Source organism: Ahaetulla prasina, chromosome 1, assembly GCF_028640845.1.
Source record: "Ahaetulla prasina isolate Xishuangbanna chromosome 1, ASM2864084v1, whole genome shotgun sequence".
In the NCBI taxonomy this organism is placed as follows: Eukaryota; Metazoa; Chordata; class Lepidosauria; order Squamata; family Colubridae; genus Ahaetulla; species Ahaetulla prasina.
This window is the reverse complement of record NC_080539.1, coordinates 48,401,434-48,424,105: the sequence shown is the minus strand read 5'-3', so window position 1 is coordinate 48,424,105 and position 22,672 is coordinate 48,401,434. Positions and strand designations below refer to the sequence as shown.

Genomic DNA, 22,672 nt, shown 5'->3' with positions numbered 1-22,672 from the left:
AAAGAAAATAAAAGATGCAATCAACCAGAAAAACAGTATATCAACTATAATTTATGAATTAGTCACATATCAAGTCATAAGCTGAATTTCTCTATCATCAAAAATGTATTTGCATTTTTTTTTTAGCATTTCTATATTCACCGAATGAGCAGTATTGAAAAACTCAGTATTTAACCTATAATTTGCTCTTAGCAATTCTATTATTAAGGACAGGCTTTCTTGCCTGGATTCATGAATCCTATAATTTATTTATTACTAAATTAAACAGCCGAGCACTTTACGATCATCACTGTTGAAGCACTTCCAAGGAATAGTAGCTTTCACATTGTTTTCTCTCATTTCCTCACTGTTCCACTCCTGGAAATCCTGAACTCCAAGAATTTAAATTTTACAGCCTTTAATTAAGGCTACAATGTATTTTTACAGGAGGTGTGATAGCAACTCTATAATTAAAGATAAAGTTCATCATTTCTTTTCTAATTCTAAAACAAACATCTAGACATTTAGGAGTTTTTACAACCCAAGTTTATTGCATGGGACTCAGATCAGATTGTCAATCAATTCTGCCAATTACTGTTATGATTACAATTTAATTTTTAAAATCAATACTTTACATGTCTTTCCCCCCTTATTTTTCAGAGTTAACATAAAATATTAATACATCAAAAACATAATTGCCAGTACTGTGCGCTGGGACATAATAGGAAGAGGAGCTAGTAAATGCCTTGAGTCAGCTTATCCCAGCCTGGAGATCTCCTGAGGTCCTGAACTTCAATTCCCCAAATTGCAAATCAGAGATGCTTGACACCACTGTGGAAGGCTGCTTGAACCAGCTGCGTTGCACAGAAAAGGAAAAGCAACAACAGACCCCACTATCTCCATTTGTTGCCGCTTCTACCATTTAGGTTGCCGTATAAAGAAGAACAAGAAAACCATCTCCTTAGGTGGTCATGCTAATTTCATCTATAATAGTCTCTTTGCTCTTACTTGCAATGTCCAGATTGGTGAGAAGTTATTTCCAACAACGCTTCAGCAGTTCTAAGTTATCTGTGATGGACCATTTGTATAACATGGGAGTCTTCCAATCATGATCTATAGAGGTTAGAAATGAACACCGTAAAGTAGGCCCCCAACAACTTGATAAATTAAAAATAATTGCAGGCCCCAAAGGAATACCTGGTGTAGCCTTCCCTAAAGTAAGGGAGTCAGTTAAAAAATCTGTTTGCTATGTGAGAAAGTGAGTTACTATTATTTAGCCTGTTTAATCACACATCGAAAAATTGTGGCCTTAGTCGACACCCTAATTTTATTTTTCTGTTGCTGCATTTCTCTTCCATTCCCAAAAAAAAGCACTAAACATTTAATCAAGTACAGTGGAAAATAACATACAGCAATAACTTAAACTAGCAAAACTATAAAACAGAGCCATCTCCCAATAATAAAATCTAACCATCAAGGGCTCTCCTGAACAGCATCATTTATACTGCCTGCTTCAATAGTGAGACAGCATCATCTGGTTTTGGGAGAACTGTTTCACAGGACAGAGGCTGCCATGAGAGAATTACTGACTTCTGCGATTGGTGCTACCAAAGCTCATTTTACTTAAGAGATTAGGTATATGATGCCTTCCAAAACCAAACAGCGCTTATAATAATAATGGATAAGACTTTAATTGACCCAATATCTATGAAATAAACTGCGAAACATGGTTTTCTCAAGGAATTTCTGATTTCCTTTGTCAATACTAACATCACAGAATGAAGAGAGGGACAAGAAAATCATTTATTTTTAACTTAATACAATCCATCAGAAAAGATTTAGTTGATAAAATGGAAGTAGTAAAAAATAAACTAGGAGAAAGTGACTACGTAATGCTGAAGAAAAGATCAGTGGAGTCAAATATGAATCTTAGACTTCAAAAGATGTTATATCCTCACAGCAATAAGTAGGACACCACCAATGGAGACAGGAGAAGCTAATGAGCAAAGGAGTTCAAGCTGAGTTTTATAGCACCTAAAACTTGAAAAAACTAAAAGCATGATTGCCAACAATCTACTGAGAAAAAAAAAATAAACGTAGGAAAACAAATTCACACGTAGAGCATATTTTTACCACAGGGTTACCACAGAAGTGTGTGTCTGCCCGGACGTGCATGTGTGCATTTACGCATGTCAGCACATATCTCCTGAATTGTAGAGGGAACATCAGTAATGTTAAAACTCACAATGGTGCAGAATGACAAGAAGGGAAAAAAAGCTTCTTCAGATATGTATAAAAGATGAAAAGGAGCCATGTAATGTACCAGCTGCTCAAACGCAAAAAAAATTATAACAGCAAATTTAATTCCCCTTTCATCTCAATCATCTCCAATAATATATACAGTTGTGAACAATAGAATAAAACAAAGAAAAAAATTTGAAGCTTGGAACTGACAGAAACATGCAGTCAGGGAAGATTTAATTACTTTGAACAAGTTTCTATCTCCAGGGCCACACAAACTGTATCCTACTGTCTTGAAGACACTACTACAGGTAATGGTCTGAGTAAACTATTAGAAATCTTGGAGAACAAATTAAATGCCAGATGACTAGAGGAAAACAAACTATATCCTTCATCTTCTAAAAGAGGTAAAAAAAGAAGCCTTTCAACATTAGAGAATACTCAGTCTGAAATTACTGTGTTTCCCCAAAAATAAGACCCTGTCTTATATTTTTTTGAACCTTGAAATAAACGCTTGGCCTTACTGTCATGCACTCAAAAGCCCGATTGGGCTTATTATCAGGGGATAATGTCTTATTTTGGGGAAAACAGGTAATATTTAGAAACATTCTGCAACAGATTATACAGCAATCAAACTCGGGGGAAAATGCCAAGATTCCCAGAAAATAGCATGTATTTGTCAAGAACAAGTCTTGCCAGACTAACCTGATCATAATTTTTGATTGGACAACTTATTTAATAGATTGTAGAAATGATATGTACATAATATATCTTGATTTCTATAACACATGGACAAAATCCTTTGTGACGTTGCAATTGTCAAGTTAATGTGGGATGGAGAACATGACAATTAAATAGCATATCACATAGAGATATAGTGGATGGCCAGGCGGAGCCCAAGAGGGCGGGTCAAATGCAACATCAGTCTGGAGTCCCTATGCCCCCTGAAAGAGACCTAAATCCAATTCCCCTTAAAGTCTGTTGACTTTTATCTGGCGCCGTTAGTAGATCAGATTCTTATATATACATTGCATGGAATAAACTTGTAATGCTTTTGAACTCTATCCTGGCTCCTGGTTTCTTACGCCTGACAGCCGGCTCAAAAACTGCACTTATCAATAGGGTGTTCATTGTAGATCTTCATCAGACTGAAGGGAGGCATCCAATGAAGTGTGACAAACCTTAGACCTGGCTGGTACTCTTCAACATTTCAATTAACAATGAAGAAAAGGTAAAATGTATCTAATTTATACATGACATAAAAGAGTGATTTTGACAGGCTAGACAAAGAGTAGGCTGAAGATAACAAAATGAAATGTAAGTGTCCAATACATAATTCAATGCTCCCCTTCACTGGATGTATGCAATTGAAGGGACAATGGCCTGGCAGGCATGCTTTAATTTTCAGAGAAAGGAAAAAAAACACAAGATACAAAATACAAAAATGCATACATAATAAAAAAATAAGTCATTAAAAATAAGAAAAAAATACAACAGAAAAAACAAAATATAAATTATATGTCATTATAGTAAATTACATATTTCTAATGCAAGTATGCCAAGTATGTATAGATATCGGTATATATGTGAGTGTATTCATTTGTAGTACAATTATATATTATCATACACGTATTTTTGTGTTCTGCATCTTTTTTTTTTCCTTTTTCTTATTATTTTAAAAAGCAGTTAAAGATGTATGCTTTAATTTTCATTCCTGAAGGAGACAGTTGGGCTCAGTGGTGAAGAACTGAAATTTCTATGATTCTAAAGCCAAGAACTGTATCTCAGGTTTTTAGAAAGGCCAAGCTATTTTTGGGGGGCCTGTTTCAGAATTGTGAACAATGTATTTCTATCTTGGCTAGTTATAATAACCTTAAAATTAAATATTTGTCTTCAAGTTTCCTTTTCCTATTTCTTTTCCCTCTTGTGTTGAGTATTGGAAGTCTGTACATCCAGTGGTTCATGCTTATTAATCTACAAAGCTGCTTTGAAGAGCTTTTCAAGTTGAATAGCAGAATAAATATAAATGCATATTAAATTATGTTGGCTTCATCTACCCTTTTTGTCTTTCAGAATAAACATCAGCTCTCCTATGGGATCAAGCCAAATGCTCACTTGGTCCAGAATTCTTTACCACACATAGTATTTAGGAAGCTCATAAAGAGGAACAAGAGGACAATAGATCCCCTCAGCTGCTGGTATTTAAAATATGCTGCCTGTGGTTCAGGAAGTAATTTCGCTGGTGGAGGTAAAGAGCAACTGGGGCTAGAATCCTTCCAAAGATCCACCAGCGTGAAGTAGGGAGAAAAATATTATCATTCGTGTTGGGTGTTTGAACTGACTATTCACACACTACACTAAACATGACAAGAGCTTTATGTGGTCCAAGATTATGTAACTTGTCCATTTCTGCTTTAAAATAAAATTAAATAAACTAAACTTTCCATTAAAGAGACAAAAGACTTGCAGCATGGAGGAATCAGTCTGTCTACAGAAAAAGGGCTAGGAATCTCCTCCAGGCTGAGTCAGTCTACTAAAGTTGGAGAAAAGCTTTTACAGATGTTCACCACACTCATTTGTGTGAGAGCAAGGGCCCTTTCAAACTACAGGCCCTGTAAAAATTCGACAAGCAGCTCTTTTTGACTAGTTGCATTTGCAAGTGAAGGCTTACATTTAATAACTGAGATGCAATAATTAGTTCACAAATACACACCCTGTGCAGTCCTGGAATGGATGAGATAACTGACCTTTTCCAAGAGGGCAACTCCCAGTTCTTCAGGGCCTCTAGGGGTGAACTGCACTGCCTTTTAAAGCACCATGCACAAAAACTGAAGTCTGACATAACAAGTGTAAAATCTGGAATTTGGACAAGCATAAAAGTGGATGAGGCTTTCTTCTTCCCTTATAAGTGAAAATGGAGGCAAAAATGGAGAGGAGTAGAACTTATTTGGAAGGGCTTATGCCATATTAAGAGATGCGGCGGCTCAGTGGCTAAGACACTGAGTTTGTCGATCGAAAGGTCGGCAGTTCAGCGGTTCAAATCCCTAGTGCTGCGTAACGGGGTGAGCTCCCGTTACTTGTCCCAGCTTCTGCTAACCTAGCAGTTCGAAAGCCATAAAACATGCAAGTAGAAAAATAGGGACCACCTTTGGTGAGAAGGTAACAGCGTTCCGTGCGCCTTTGGTGTTGAGTCATGCCGGCCACAGAGACGTCTTTGGGCAGTGCTGGCTCTTCGGCTTTGAAATGGAGATGAGGGGAACCTTTACCTTTACCTTTTATGCCACATTAAAGCTATGCAAATTGAAGACAAATGCACTTTTCTCCTTCAGAATGAAAGTGAGAACTAGCTACACCTTTGGAGGAAACTCCAAAGCTGTGACTTTGAAGGAGAAATTAGCTGTCAAAAGGCATAAATTGGCTATTCTCCCTTAAGTTATTAAAAAGGTTCTTCCTCCCATGTAATTAGAGTAGATCTTTAAAAATAGGTATTGCCAAAACTAATTAATAGATGATGAATTATTAAAAATATACATGCGTTATTTTGCAGGGAATAAAGCTGAATTAAGAATGACCATTAGCATTCAAACTATTAGCAAAACTAGATTCCACATTCAAGCATATGTAACTGTCAATTGCACTGCAATGTGAGCAAGCAGTTGAGTTCACCAGGACTCCAAGAAACCTATTAGGATTTCTGTATTTATAATGGAACTCCCTTGAATTTGCTAAATTTGTAATGCTGAATTATTGGCAAATTTTACACTACAAAAACAATTGTCTTTATAAAGAATGTTTTCTAATGTGTTAACACCTTCATGCTGTGAAAATGTACTTGAATCAAAAACTACAGAGAGAAAATTCAAATTGGGCTGCCAAGGAGACATTTGAAAGTATTCATAGCTATAGTGATTCATTAGCTAAGATCACACGTTACATCATTTTGTGATTTTTATTTAGTTAAAAATGTTGTATGAATTTGCTATTGTGGGATGTGTGAACTTGCTATTGTGATATGTAAATCATGATTTATGACTTAACATTATATATGAATTTGGCCAGAGGCTTATTCACCAAAAAGTGGCATAAAGCAAAATATGAACCTAGTAATTCAGTAATATGCATAAGAAAGTAGCTCCCTCCTCTCTTCACCTGAATGACCCTGAGAGAATTATAAGATTGCTAAAAACATTTTAATCTCCCCATGAAAACAATTCTATGCTAAGGCAATTCTTGGGAATGGATTTAAAAGCAGCAGCAATATGGTAGTTTTACCATATTGGCAATCTTAGTTAGCTTCACAATTCCCTTCTGAACTAATTTCTGCACTATAATGTATGGTAACCACAAGCAAGGATTGCAGTGATGCAATTGAGAGCTTGCCAAAGTATGTACAACAGGCTATATCAGTCTGGTTATCCCTACTCTGAAATATACTGATATTCTGTTGCTGCTAGTATAAAAATACAGTCTTAGTCACCAAGGCTTCATGTCTCCTATGTCAGTGATGGATACAGAAGTACTTCTAAACAAGATTTCAGGTCTTTCAAGATAAGTGTAGTTTTTCAATACTAATACTTATCTGGACCGTTTCATTTTTTCTTCAATTTTTTGGCTGTTTGCAACCCTAGTCTATTCAAACCTTGGATACCCATTGCTTCATTTAATGAAAAGGACGGATGAATTTCATCCTCCTATTGATGACTACTCAGCACATAACCCTACACAATTCCCACTACAGTTTCATGCAGATATTAAATAGCATGGAAATAAACAAATCTTGAGGAATTCTATGACACAACTATCATGATGCAAAGCTATCATCTTCCACCACCCTCCTAGGGAAGCAGTAAATTAAATAAACCTGTGCTCTTCACTACCCATTCAAACAACTGGTCCAGAGGAATACCGCAACAGATGGTACTGATAGCTACTGACAGGTCCACAAGAATCAACAAACCTGTATTTCCTATGAAATACATCTCCCAGGGAGGCCAGGACTTTTATTTCAAATACTGAAGCTTGAGTAAAATGACCCTAAATATACATTTTACTTACTTTTACAATCCTATTATACAAATAAAAATACAAAATCAATAGGAGTAAAATCCTTATTCTTTTGAATATTCTCAGATTGTAACGATCAAGAGCCAGTTTGGTCTAGTACAGGGGTCAGCAACCTGTGGCTCCGGAGCTGCATGCGGCTCCTTGGGGCCTCTGCTGTGGCTCCCTGTCTGGCTGTCCCACGACTGGCTGGCCCCGCCCCTCGCTCTCCCTTCCCAGTCACTCCTCACCTGCCCAAGAAGGTAAGGGCAAGGTGGGGGATGGAGAAGTGGCCAGGGCAGAGACAGAGAGATACAGAGAGAGGGGGAGAGAGAGAGAGAGAAATACAGAGAGAGAGGGGGAGAAAGAGGGAGGGAGGGAGAGAGAGATATGTCAAAAGGATTTTGTGGTTCCCAGTGGTTCTCTGCCCTAATGACCAGCTGGCAGACGTGGCTAGGGGGTCATGTGACTAGTGGAAGTGAGTGACATTGAGTTGGCCACACCCACCCAGGTTTTGTGGCTCTCAGTGTTTTTTTTTCTGTGGGAAACGGGTCCAAATAGCTCTTTGAGTATTTAAGGTTGCAGACCCCTGGTCTAGTGGCTAAGGCACCAGGTTAGAAACCAGGAAACTATAAGCTCTAGTCCAGCCTTAAGTGAGTGACTTCAGCCAATCACTTTCTCTCAATCAATCCATGATGTCAGGTTCAGGTGACAAGCTGGACAGTCAATTTTGTTGCAACCAGGATCAACACTTAGTTGATCTGAAAAAAAGAGGGCCCTGCATTTATCAAGGGCCGGGGTGGGGGAAGAAGAGGAGGAGGAAAAAGAAGGGAAAAAAAGAAAAGAAGAACAAGATTTCAGATCTTCTGGTGCTATATGATTCAATTAAGAGAGAAAATATGTTATTTCAAATATATATCTCTTCTGATAATAAATCCTTAGATTAAAGAATAAATCTTTAGATTTATTTACATTCTTTAGACCAAAGATACATTTTATATTTATTTTTTCCAAACTTTTTTTGCTCCAATATTATAATAATTATAACAGATTTGGAAGGGACCTTGGAGGTCTTCTAGTCCAACCCCCTGTCCAGGCAGGAAACCCTACACCACTTCAGACAAATGGTTATCCAACATTTTAAAAATTTCCAGTGTTGGAGCATTCACAACTTCTGGAGGCAAGTTGTTCCACTGATTAATTGTTCTAACTGTCAGGAAATTTCTCCTTAGTTTTAAGCTGCTTCTCTCCTTGATTAGTTTCCACCCATTGCTTCTTGCCCTACCCTCAGGTGCTTTGGAGAACAGTTTGACTCCCTCTTCTTTGTAGCAACCCCTGAGATATTGGAATATATCTCAGGGGTTGGAGATATTGTGATATTCTTTGTTTAAAATGTAAAATTGCTTTGTAAATAACTCCACAAACCACCAAGTTTGCACAGTTGTCAGCTTCTTTTTTGCTTCTTTTGATTAACTTATTTTTAAAAAAAGTTTGTAGGCTTTTTTTTCCTACTGGCCAGGGAGAAAAAAGAACAACAGTTTTGCTGAAGACAATATTAAGATGCTTGATGTGTAAGAAAGTTTAAAAGGGGTGGGAGAGATACCAAGGGAGTGTTCAGGAAGATGGAAGTTCTGGAGGAAAAAATAACTAACAAGTGTGTTTTGTGCTGCAGAGGGTAGCAAAACAAACAAATAAAAAACCAACCTGCTTATATAAGCAAGAGAAATGTTGATTCAAAGGCATTCTTTCTGTTTTGGATCTGACCTGAGTTTTGCTCTTTGTTCAGGGTTTTTATTCAGAATAATGATATGCTTACTACTATTCTATGAAATGACTATTTTGCAACTGGCTGCAAGTACCACAACAGCTATTTGGTAACTTAGCATTATCCCATGGCATCACTTTGCAATGGCACTTGATTGTTTCTCAAAACTCCAGATCTGTTGATTGGGCCCAAAAGGTTGGAGTCTTGTGGGTTAACCTGGGAGACTGGACACTTTTGTGGGATGGACACCTCTAGACAGAATGAAGGACAAATACAGAAAGTAGAGGTAATCCCCAACTTACAACAGTTCGCTTAGTGACCATTAGAAGTTACAACGGCACTGAAAAAAGGGACTTATGACCATTTTTCACTTATGACTATTGCAGCATCCTCGTGGTATTGTGATTTACATTCGGATGCTTGACTCTCATTTATGACGGTTGCAGTGTCCCAGAACCAGGTGATTCCGTTTTGCGACCTTCTGACAAACAAAGTCAATGGGGAAACCAGATTCACTTAACAATCGTGTTACTAATTTAAAAGCTGCAGTGATTCACTTAACCAATGCGGCAAGAAAATCTGTAAAATGGGGCAAAACTCACTTAATGAATTTCTTACTTAGCAACATAAATTGTGGGTTCACCGTGGTCGTAAGTTGAGGATTACCTGTATAAGGCTAGATGGGATTTTAGTCCATTTTTAAAAAACCTGAGAGATTCTAAAGAAGGGGTTGATTCATATGATTAAAAAAAATTCACACAGATTCATAGTTTCCTGGCATCCACCCTACCCCCATTCTTCCTTTGTGCCCATTTCTGAATACAAAGTTTTTAATGCCTTTAACAAGAATAGAGCTCAATGTAACAATGAAGTCATGTTAATGTAATCCCCCTCATCTTTTATATGAGATAGCTTGATTCTCAACATTCCCTCCCACCCATTAGCACTGTTAAAAGGAACCAAAGACCATTTCTGCTTTTCAACTTCACAGTCAGCAGAACTTTCTGTTTATGGTCACAGTACATCTTTACAGCTTTCTGTTCTTTACTTCCTAATTTCTGAAATATTTTTGTGACACAACTTTCTGTACTAAAATACGGTCTCTCACAGTTTTTTAAAAGTGTTGAGTTTCGTGTCTAGTGAGAGTTGTGTTGTCTCTACAAATATCTCAACCTAATCTACTTACACCTACCATGCATACTACTTTGAATGAGAGCAGGCAGGGGGAGAGGAGAAAAGAATGGAGGAATACAACCATGTTTGAGAAAGATGGCATTTCTCCAACTGCCTTTCCCAGCAGTATTTTCTTTTAACATGCTCGGATCCAGTATATTTTAAAATATTTTAAAAATAACTTCTAAAACCCTCAGAATGGAATTCCCTTTTCCCTTCAAAATAGTGCTGCAAATCTTTTGGGTTACCCAAAGATTGAAAATTGCATCTAAGTCAACCACTCTAGTTTGTAACCACACTAGAATTCATGTTCTTTGAATAATTTCCTGAAATTAAGGATAATTTCCTTTGGTGTAAGGAAAGATATCACAGTGGTGTTTCTTACATCCATTCCTCAGTATATTTAATGATGCTTCACCTGGAAAATGATCATACAAAATATAAGAATCATAATTTTCCAAAAAGACTGACTATATTTCTTTGCCTATAAGTTTCCTTCAATATAGGTAGTCCTCAACTTACAACTACAATTGAGCCCAACCTTTTTGTTGTTAAGTGAGATTTGTTAAGTGAATTTTGCCCCATTTTACAACCTTTCTTGCCTCAGTTTTTAAATGAATCACTGCAGTTGCTAAGTTAGTGACACAGTTGTTAAGTGAATCTGGCTTCCCCACTGACTTTACTCGCAAAAGGGGATTACACGATCATGACCATGGGATACAGCAACGTCATAAATATGAACCACTTCCCAAGCATCTGAATTTTGATCACATGATCATGGGGATATTGCAAATGTCATAACTGTGAAAAATGGTTATTAGTCACTATTTTCAGTGCTGCTGTAATTTTGAACCTTCACTAAATGAATTGTTGTAAGTCGACAACTATCTCAGTGGTGGGTTTCACAAATTTTTACTACCGGTTGTGTGGATGTAGCTTGGTGGGCGTGGCGTGGCTTGGTGGGCATGGCAGGGGAAGGATTCTGTAAAATCTCCATTCCCTCCCCAACCCAGGGGAAGGTTACTGCAAAATCCCCATTTCCTCCCAATCAGCTGGGACTTGGGAGGCAAAGAAAAGATGGGGGCGGGCCCAGACAAATTTTTACTACCGGTTCTCCAAACTACTCAAAATTTCTCCAGAACTGGTCAGAACCTACTGAAACCCACCTCTGGACTATCTGTATAGGGTATGCCAGCTCATGGAGTGTGACTGTGTGATAGCTAACTAAAATACAATAGGGTTTTAATAGTCCTCTGTCTCTGAATATTATTTATTCTTCATCTGTCCATCAATCCCTTATCCACCTCCTTTGTGTTAATGTGTGGCCACAGGTAAAATCACTGGCTTGTAGCAAGCTTTAAAATCAAACTAAGTTTCTCTGTTATGAGACACTTATTTTAATATTCACTCCTTATATTCTGGGCAAGATGAGAAGAAAATGAAGGACTAGAAACAATAAATACCAGAAATACCAGGAACTGAAAAAGGGAAATGGGGGGAGGGGCAGGCAGAAAACGACATTGCAATTTAGTGGATCTGAAACAGATACAGCAGCCAATAATAGTACTTAGCTGTACTATCATTTTTACCCAGAATATAGCGAACCTAGAATTTAGGAAATAAAGAAGAGTAAAAGGGAAAAAAAATACAGGGAGACAAGAATCCTGTGCTTTCCCTCCAGCTTTCTTAATTTGTCCATTTTGGGTTGTCAATGACAGAGGAAAACAGCCCTGGAGAATTCCTCCTCCCTCAAGGAATATGTATGTATACCTATATTAAAAGGGCCACATGTGGGATTTTTTCTCTGCCAGAAGCCTCAAACCAAAAAAAAAAAACCAGCAGAAACATACAAGCAAACCAATACATGCATTTGACTCCCTCTTTCCAGCAGGAATAGCAACAAAGAATAATAAAAGGAAGCAAATGCAGCAATAGGAAGAGAAGCTCCACTTAAATATTACAAAAAGAGTTAGATTCACCAGGTAAGCAGCTTTTTCCAAGCAGCAGTAAATAATCCTCTTAATCTTCAAAGGCATCCAACCCTAAGATATCACCATCCATTTGCTATTCACAAGTTGCTTCACTTTCAATGGTTTTTTTTTTATTTGCTATGTTCTTAGCAAATGTAAGTGGCTAAGCTGACCCTTCCCTTCACAGAGAATTATTTGGTGAAAAATCTGGATGCATTTAATAAAAGGCATATGAACCATCTTGAAAGACAAATGCCAAGGTTTTGTAACAACATTGATGAATTAAAGTCAGTTGACAGTTGACTTCTTCCAGAGCAACACATTAAGCATGGCTTGTTTGATCGCAATATGTTGAACAAATTAGAAACCTGCCTAAATCAGTTTTGTAGGCAAGCAAAGTATTCATGGATTACTTGCTAATTCCTAGTTTGTTTCCCTTCTTTTGTTTAGGTGGTCTTAACTTGACATTCTGGAATTCCTCGGGATCTTTGGCAGAATATTAAAAAACAAAGCAGAATAAGCCAGAAAATCACAGAAGGATTAGATTCTCTGCACCTAATACCAAGTCAACAGTTTAATCAAAGTATGATTACTTCCCTAAAAAGGTAATAGTTGATTGTCCATCGTGTAAAAACGAGATTGCTACACTGTAATTTAGTGCAACCCAGTCAAGAAAACACAGTAAACTCAAATATATCAAATATTACCATCTGAACATTCTTTTCATTAATTGGAAACAGTGATATAATCATTCAGATAAGGACCAAATAGTATTTGGTAATGTTGGGTATTAGAATTATAGTTCTATAAGTTAAATTTTATATAGTTAAATTCTATATAAAGTTTATATAGTTAAATTCTGGTCAAAAACCTTTCTTCTATCTACACTTAAGACATTCAGGTGAGCTTAATATTTATGCTCCCCAAGATTCATTCACAGGCAGAGCTTGGAATGAGTTATATTTTTAAAAATATTGTAAGAGAGAGCTTACAAACAAAGGAACTCCAAAAATGTCTGAATTTAAATCTAGGACAAAATTGTTGTAGAAGCAAAAAAGAAGTAGTCACCAGATTCAAAGAAAAATGAGCAAACCAATTACAATTACCTGGTCACCCATTGCCCATATTTAAGTAAAATAACTGATTATTTTTAAAAAAATCTTTCTTAGGAGTACTTACTATTCAAATAAATGGAGATATACCTCTCTTACCTGTTGCCACCAGAAAATTATTCAATGCTGAAAATCAAGAGAAGATTCTATCAAAACTGCTGAGGACTATAATATGAAATATGAAAGACACACATACGTATCATCCTATTCCTTTTTGAGATAATCAATATGCGTAGCACAGAAAAGAATAATAAATAATAATTAAACTTGTATGTCACCCAACTCTCAAGGACTCTGGGCTAAATACTAAATCTAAGAAATCAAAGGCACAATATTTTTTAAAAATAGATAAAACTAGTTTAGTACACTTTTCATTGTACCTCAACATTTCTGTATTAGCAAAGTACTTTTTTCTTTCACAATGTTCACACACTGCTTCATTTATGGCTGCCTGTCCTTACTGAGGATTTCATCGTGTGCATCCAGCATAATGCTCTCAACTCCCATTCTGTTTGCATTTATTCAGCATCCATTCATTCTGAAACATACATCATGTTTTACCACAGACACATAACTATCTCATCCCTATGGCATTTAACTTTCATATTTCTCTGGACAAATCCAACTCTCATTTATTACACTCACAGATGTCTCAATGATATGAGGAAGAGCAAAAACTAACTAGAGGCTATTTTCTCCAATTTTGCCCATTTCTTGTACTCTTTCCACAAGAAGCTTGCCAAACACCTTCCCAGGCATACTTAAGAAACTAACCCCACTGTAATTATTGCATTCATTCTTGCTGCCTTTCAATTTGTACAGGGAACAATAATGGCATTCTTCAACTTCAACAGATTCAATGTTCTCACACACTGAACAAATTTCAAGGCTACCCTACAGGAAAACTACATCCTAATTTTAGAATTTCTTCAATTAAACCAACTGTACCTGTAGCCTTACCATTTTCATAGCATTTAATCAGCATCTTCATGGCATTCATTTCAATTCTTTTTAAAATATCACTAACATTCCAATACACAGCTCTACAACACTCCTTCCAGTATTCCTTCACTTCAATTTCATCCAAAATTATATACTCATTTTTATTCGTGTTTCCACTCATTCTGCAAGAGAGTCCTTGTTTATCCAGTCAATTTTTTGTTTCCATCAAAATCAGTATTTCCAATCAAGATCAGCATTTTTCCATCAAGCAATTTTATTTCTAGCAAAATCAGAGTGTGATCTTAACTATTCCTTGCTTTGACTATATTCTTTGCAACTATGTTTTGTCTATATATTAGCCAACATATTTTGTTCACCTTTTCTACAGCAATAATTTTATGCTTTTTTCATCACTCCATGAAGCATCCTTTTATGTATTTCCAATTAGCATAACATAACACAATCTGTGACACTATTACATAATTTTTTTCACCTTTCCCAAGCATTTTCCACATTTCCTTTTTTATTCATTCTGAGATTAATCTAGCTTTTGAAAATTTTTCCACATAGGACTTTTACCTTCTCTTTCTGCAGTCCTTCTATTTTCACTTTTTTTCCCATGTCCATTTTTCCCATCACCCACTAAGAAATAATATGCCTCACATTCAGAAAAACTTATGCTTTTATATTGTATAGCTTGCTCACTAATTCTCTAATTTTTCATGATTAAATTATCAAATTAATCATGCATTTGGATTTATATTCATTCCTTTGTCACATGGACATATTAATAGATCTGTGTTTAAACCATATATTTGAAAGAGAGAATCCTTTTTCTAAGCAGGTATTTACCAATGTCCATTCTCATTAATTTTCTCAATCATGTCCCATGTACTATTCTCATCTTATTATCAACCATCTATTCATATCCCCTACCATTTGCTCAAAATATTGGTTGCTTTTCCCAAAAATTCTTCTCTATTTTTTTCTATTACACTATTCTACCTGAACATTAACATAGAGCTAACACACATTTTTGATTTCCCAGGTTTATATGCAGAGTTAACCTAGGTTATCTATCAATGCTTACTTTCTGACATATATTTCAGTTTTTCATTCATAATTAAATGTAGATCTTGATTTTTCATAAATTCATCAACTCCACTCAAGAGCAGACCATGTTATTAATCCTTTTCTTATTTTCATAGACTCAGAACATACCTTTTTTCTTTCATTTCATTCATTAAGTTATGCTTTTCAAATATTACCTTAGCTTTGAAGTAGTCACAAGTAGACATATTTATCATAATATAAAGTATTTCCCCATGCAATTTTTCTAATATCTTTTAATAGTTATAGTTTTGATACTGCTTTTGCAAATGTGTGGTACTTTTACCATAAAGATTTGGTGCACTTTTTATCCTGGAAAAGTGTCCCATGAAATGCAGAAATATGTTAAAACGTGAAGGATAATTGTGCTATAGCTTACTGGTTGGAGATATACGAATTGGATAACTTTATGTTTAAGTGACAATTGAACAAACTTATCCACATTCCTACAAACAATCTATGCTGCTTTTTATATTAAGCTAAAAAAATACTTTGAAATTTCAGCACTTGCTCATCTATCTTTCTATAAAAGAACTTTAGAGTAATATTTTGGAACCTTTGCTAGTAATAGTCATTAAATATTATTCTATATCCAATGATCTTTTTGAGTAGCTATGTATCACATGAGTTACAGACAAAAAATGGAATTTAATTAGGCCCTCATTTTGAAAGCATACTAATGTAACCCACACATTCCTAACTATGCATAGTAGAACACAATTATCCTAACAATGCAACATTTCTCCAAATGATGTGGTGTAGTTTTCAGCTTTATACATTGTCTTTGAACTGTCAGAGATTTTATTAAAAAAAAATTAAAAACACAGATTAATACTGGAATAGGGCTAAGGAAAGAAGACACAGAAAACTCACATAGATCATAAATGACCAGCTCCATCCATCCATAATTCTGGATCATTCCACAACAAGAAAATGCCCATGTTGAATAAAAGAAAAGTCTCCAAACTGTCCAGATGAAGGATTGGATAGCAAGATTCTGGGAAATTACAGTACTATATAATGCCAGACTGGATTAACAGTATCACATACTTTGTGGACAACCTCAAAACAATTGACCCTTCCTCACAAGTTCCCTTCCTTTCATGATCCCAAATTTTTATTAGTTTACATACTTATGTATCGCATAATTTAAAGAGGATTTCTGACTACATCTCCGTTCTCTCCATTTTCATTCTCAATATAACTCTTTCCTCTTTCCAGACTAGAACATTGGGCGCTATATAACAAAATGAAATTCAACAGTGAAAAAAGTAAGGTTCTACATTTAGGCCAAAAAAAAAAAAATGCACAGGTACCGTATATGTGGTACCTTGCTCAATAGTAGTAACTATGAGAGGGATCTTGGAGTCCTAGTGGACAACCATTTAGATATGAGCCAGCATTGTGCAGCAGCTGCCAAAAAAGCCAACACAGTTCTGGGCTGCATAAACAGAGGGATAGAATCAAGATCACGTGAAGTGTTAGTTCCACTTTATAATGCCTTGGTAAGGCCACACTTGGAATACTGCATTCAGTTTTGGTTGCTGAATTGTAAAAAAGATGCTGAGACTTAGAAAGAGTGCAGAGAAGAGCAACGAAGATGATTAGGGGACTGGAGGCTAAAACATATGAAAAACGGTTGCAGGAACTTGGTATGCCTAGTTTAATGAAAAGAAGGACTAGGGGAGACATGATAGCAGTGTTCCAATATCTCAGGGGTTGCCACAAAGAAGAGGGAGTCGGGCTGTTCTCCAAAGCACCTGAGGGTAGAACAAGAAGCAATGGGTGGAAACTGATCAAGGAAAGAAGCAACTTAAAACTAAGGAGAAATTTCCTGACAGTTAGAACAATCAATAAGTGGAACGACTTGCCTGCAGAAGTTGTGAATGCTCCAACACTGGAAATTTTTAAGAAAATGTTGGATAACCATTTGTCTGAAATGGTGTAGGGTTTCCTGTCTGGGCAGGGGGTTGGACTAGAAGACCTCCAAGGTCCCTTCCAAACTCTGTTGTTGTTGTTGTTGCTGTTGTTGTTGTTGCTGTTGTTGTTGTTGTTGTTGTTATTATTATTATTATTATTATTATTATTATTATTATTATTATTATCTTCTGAATTTCTCTGCAAAAGTTTAAGTAATGAGTCTGGTCCTGAGCTTTTAGAGAGGAGGAAGTGGGGAAGCTAAAGAAGAGGTGGAAGGATGTGCTTTCATGTTATGCAAGTTGGATAAAGATGTATTCCTCCAAGGCGTTTGGATCATCTCAACAGGCCACTTGATATTGGCTTTGTCTTGGACTGCAGAAAATTACCTTCTCTGAAAAAAATAGAACACTCCCTACTCTTTCTTGATCTTCTTTTTCTCCTGTTTCTAAGCAACCTGAAGTGCTCCAATATATCTGTATTTCAAACATCACAGTTTGTGTTAATTCAAGCATTGAAATAGCACCTGATAAAACAAAACAAACAAATACAATCTGATCACAAAAGATTCGTCAGAAAGGCCCAACAAAACAAGAAAAGACTCATTTACCAACCACAATAAAAAGGAATCTGTTCTCATGTACAATTCAAAGCAACTTATCATTGTATCTTTCAACAACAACAAGAAAGAGGACACATTGTAAGAGGTCAGCTGCTTAGGCATCAGTTTAGTGGTAAACAATGTCTTCAATCTTCTGCAAAAGCAGACCCAGTTCTCAAGCTTGGCTTCCCTCTCTGGTAACATCTAGTTTTCCTGTGATCCCAATATATTTGGAGGATAACAGTTTAGAGAAGTCTCCTATTGTTCCAAAAACAAATATTGGGACAAGACAATAAGCATACAGCTTTATGTTGCGACACATGTTTACCTGCCAAATAGGCCAACAGCTGTAGAAATGGGAAGAACTATTTCACCAAGTATAGACCATTGCAAACTGTTCAGTGAAATTACAGCAATGAGGCTCAAACACGCACTTTCCAGATCCATTAGTGAAAGCACAAATTATAAATACCATGACCAAATGATATTCAAATATTTATCAAGTACATGCACGTAAATAAATTGCCTGTCCAAAACTGAGCTAAATTAATCTACATGAAGGACCTCACATCTTTCCCAGAAGCTTGAGAAGTTTAAAGAAGCTGGAGCAGTGTTGAATAGCGAAGCTTTTAGACGGATATCTTCTTGGATTTTTTTCTACTTTTCATGACTTTAATTCTCTTCACAAAGACAGTAACAAAGCAAACAGCATATTAATAAAAAAAAGAATCTATTTCCTTTGTAAAAAAGGAAACTGCAAAACGGGATGCACTGGCTGAAAAGCAAGTCAAGAGTGTAACAATTCACATTGCTATTACAAGTAGGATTCCAAGTCATGATTTCTTTTGCTTAGAGACAGTTGCCATCAGTTGCCATGGAATGACACAGAACCCATGGATACACAAACCCTTTCAGCAGCAGCTTGCCTTAGTAGCCTACCCTCTTCTGCATTTACATGAGCACTTGTTTACCCACTTAGTCCTTTCTCACTCATCTGTGTCTCAGCAAATTAGTTGTATTATTATTGTTGTTGTTATACAAAACATTCTTTGTCATTTGTTTCCTCAAAAAATGTGTCTAGTTAATACCAAACAATATGGAAGAAGAAAAATTCTTCTGTGTATCATTAAAGATAGCCGACTCGCATACTTCCTCTATAGTCAGGTGCACCTTGTCCAGTTTGCGACCCTCTTACAGCAAACATAGTACAGCTATGGACAACTCAAGCAAACTTGTGGGTATGCTTTAATATCATCCAATAATGCTAACCATCCAAATGAATCCTTAACGTGCATAAAGCTTATCTCAGAACAGCCACAAGAGTTGTTGTCTCTCAAGCAAATGGCCAAGCAACCTGACAAAAACTCCAAACACACTAGTTCCCTAATGCAGACTTAGGGGTGTCGAAAGCATTTTATGTTAACACATGTTCAGGTAAACTTCATTCTGCTGAAACTTCATTGGAGAAAGCCAAAATATAGATGTCATGTTTTCTCTTTCTGGTTCTCTTTCTGAACCAGTTAACATTTATGAAAACATTTTCTCTTGTAAGCAGCCAGCTTTGTTGATATCAGGGCCTTCTTCATATCAATAAGGAAGCACAAGGAGGTAGGAATAAATCCTGGTAACCAATACAAAAACAGAATATGCTGGGGAAAATTAACTATATGAACATGTGAGCATTATGCAGTGATATCATCTCCCCCCACTCTACATAATTTACATTTATGTTTATTAGCAGCATGTGTTCTTTGGGCAAGAATATCTAATACTGTAGTCTCGCATAAAAGTTAGGAAAAGCCAATTTAAAGCAGATATTAGGGAATCATAAGGAAAATGGAATGGAAATAACGACAATACTGAATATAAGAGACATTTTCAAAATGCCTCTCTATTCAAATCAAGGTTTTTGTACCCTAACCCTTAAAATGTTACTGTCTGCTACCAGATTTTTTGGACAGCTGCTCTGACAAAGAGTTGAGAATTATAAGCCAAGATCCAATGGACTATCACAAAGCCCAACTGCTCATCTACACTGTTGTTTTGTCTTTGAAATAATCCTGGGCCAAATATCACCACTCAGGCTATTTAGAGTCAGGATTCTCTCACATTCATTGGAATCCAAGGCAGGAATCCATGAACTCTCTTCAAGACAAAACAAGGGATTAAAAATACCCAAACTATTCACTTCTCACATAGAGTTCCCACATGGTGCTCTTCCCAGTTATGTTCAACTGCACTTCCCATCATCTATAGAAGGGGGGAGTCTAGCATGTAGAAAAGACACTAAGCTCTGGAGAAGGCTATAACAAATCAGGGTGCTGTCTTCCTACCTAAACAGAGACCCACCCCTACCCAAACTTCCTGAAGAACCTCAAAAAATCATAAGGAAGCTTCAGCTTTCCATTGGGCAGGTACAACGTGCACATTCTTTTTCCGGTGATGCGTGATGGTGGTGTGTGTGTGTTAAAGGAAAAGCCCTGGAGGTGTGTCCTCAGGGTTCACATCTAAAATCCAACCCACCCAGTCCACATCTGCTGCATCTATGCTTCCCACCTATTCCACGGAGATCCGAGACGATGCTCTCCCCATTTCCCCTCCAACCGCTTTCCAGCACCCCGTTATGTCAGCGCCGCACCGCGCCACGCCTCCATAGCATGTTCATCCCCCCGTGAAGCCCGCCACGGCCCGGCTTCTCCGCTGCATCCGTCCCCTTCCCAGACCCCGCACCACACATCCCTTCCTTCCCTGATGCGAGGACCCCCGCCGGATCCCGCCCATCTTACCTGGGCACGCAGCTGGGCGCTGAGCGATCGATTTCCCAGGTGGCGAAGAGGTTCATGGGCACCGGGACCGGCCCGAGCCCCCCAGAGACCCCCGATGCCGCCGCGCAAGTGCCCATCGGGGGGAAAGCATTACTGGCCGCCCCCCCGGGCCCTGACCCAGACCCCAGCGAGCCCGCTGTCGTCGCCGCCGCCGCCGCCATCGCGCCGCTACCCTGGAACCTAAACTGGGTGCGGTGGGAGGGAAGGTAGGGGGGCGGCCGGGACCCTCCGCCCAGCCCCGATCCCCTCCTCGCAGCACGAACGGGGCGGAGCCTCTGACGAGGCAGCCAATCGGGAACGTCGGAGGCAAACCTTGCCGCGCCGGTAGGCCAACCAGCGTGGAGGGGAGAAACTGTTTCCACAGCATCAGCCAATTCCGACGCGAGGGGCAGGCTTTGAAAAGGGGAAGGCTTGACGAGGCGTGGCCTGGGGAAAGAAGAGTTTAAATAGGGAGGGGAACCAGACTTTAAGGATTGGAAAGAACTTGAGTGACACGTAGTTTACCCAATAAAGAAAGAGCCTAGTAATAAAAGCATTCTTCATGTTTCTGTCTCTGTTGTGACTGTGTTGTCTATTTTTTTAAAAAAAATAGTATTGATGTGTATTGTGGGATTTTCAGTTCAATAAACAAACGTGTATGGCATCGGTGAAGTAATATGGTACTATGGCCAGAACAACCCTGCCTGATCAAAAACTGAACATGGGAAGGGCAACTGAGCTGCTGCTGGACCAAAATTTGCTCACGATATCCAAAGATGTGGAGGAAAATTCCCCAACGTTCGAGAAATGGCTGACAAACATGCACCCCCACACTTATCCAACCGGAGCACATGGCAAGTCCTGGAGATGAAATCTAGGGCTCTATAGTTTAGCAGGTCTCTAAATACCCTTTCAGGGAATGGCAGGGAATGGGCAAATGAAAGCAGGCCAATGAAGACTTAATGAAGACTATCCAAGCAGTGTTTCTCAACCACAGCTGCTTTAAGATGTGCGGACTTCAACTCCCAGAATGCTGGCTGGGGGCTGCAAAAATGTATCTCTTTTGCTGCCATCTTGTGGTCATCCAGATTTCTGTTGCCCAGATCCCTTAACCCTACTATCCGTATCAGCGATTTTCTTCTACATCAATCTGTTCCAAGGTGGTCTTTCAAGTCTTTATAGTTTTGCACCCATTGCCACTGTAACTGAATCCATCCAACTTTCTGCTAGGCGTTCTTTTTTTTTCTTATTCCTTCCATCTTTCCCAGTATAATTGACTTTTTTGGTTATGATTTATTTATTAAACTATTTAAAGGACCAGAATAAATAAGTACATAAAAAGGAGACGTTGTGCATAAGGAAAATAAATAATTACTTAAAAAGTAAATCAAAAATTTACAATTATCATAAAATTTAAATTAATTAATTAAATGACTAGAACTAAGTTCATTATGTTATCTGAAGGAAGAACTTGAAATCTCTATAAAACAGTATTATATTAATATATTATACTAGAGTTTAACATTGACATCCCCACTATATGCACCCACTACATGCACAAAAATAAAAAAAAATGGGGGTGGGGTTCAAAAAGAAAAAATAAACAAAAATACATTAAAAAGAGACTAATCAGTAATCAATATTGGCAAACTGCAATTTTAAATTTCCTCCCATTGTAGCCAAGTGATGATTGTTTCAGTACATTCATAAACACTGAAATGTTTGCTAATTGTGGTCAATTAAAAACCACACAATAATATCCTAGTTTGGATTGTTATGTGACATGTGATATACTGTATAAGGAAGTTATTCTTGTTTAAATTTAGTCCAGTTTATGTTCTGAATGCATACTGTTAGTTTTGCCATTCCTAGATGTTCCTCAAGTGTGGCTTCCCAGTCTGATATTGTCAAATATTGATACTGCCATATTCAGCCAAATTTTTCCTCATGACCATCAGTATATAACTTTTAAAAAGGTTCTTATTTATTTGTTCTTCTAGGAACAATTTGTACTAGAA

The 22,672-nt window shown here is 37.4% G+C and overlaps 1 protein-coding gene across 1 annotated transcript in view; it reads right to left on the bottom strand.

The window, feature by feature from the left end:
• The window catches only part of LOC131189192 (phosphofurin acidic cluster sorting protein 2-like), a 183,196-nt gene extending 162,264 nt beyond the window's left edge, over nt 1-20,932 (bottom strand). The window contains exon 1 of the mRNA XM_058165165.1: nt 20,637-20,932. Coding sequence (XP_058021148.1) covers nt 20,637-20,836 — 200 coding nt within the window. The 5' untranslated portion in view covers nt 20,837-20,932. The remainder of the gene's footprint in view (nt 1-20,636) is intronic.
• Nucleotides 20,933-22,672: the final 1,740 nt, after the last annotated feature.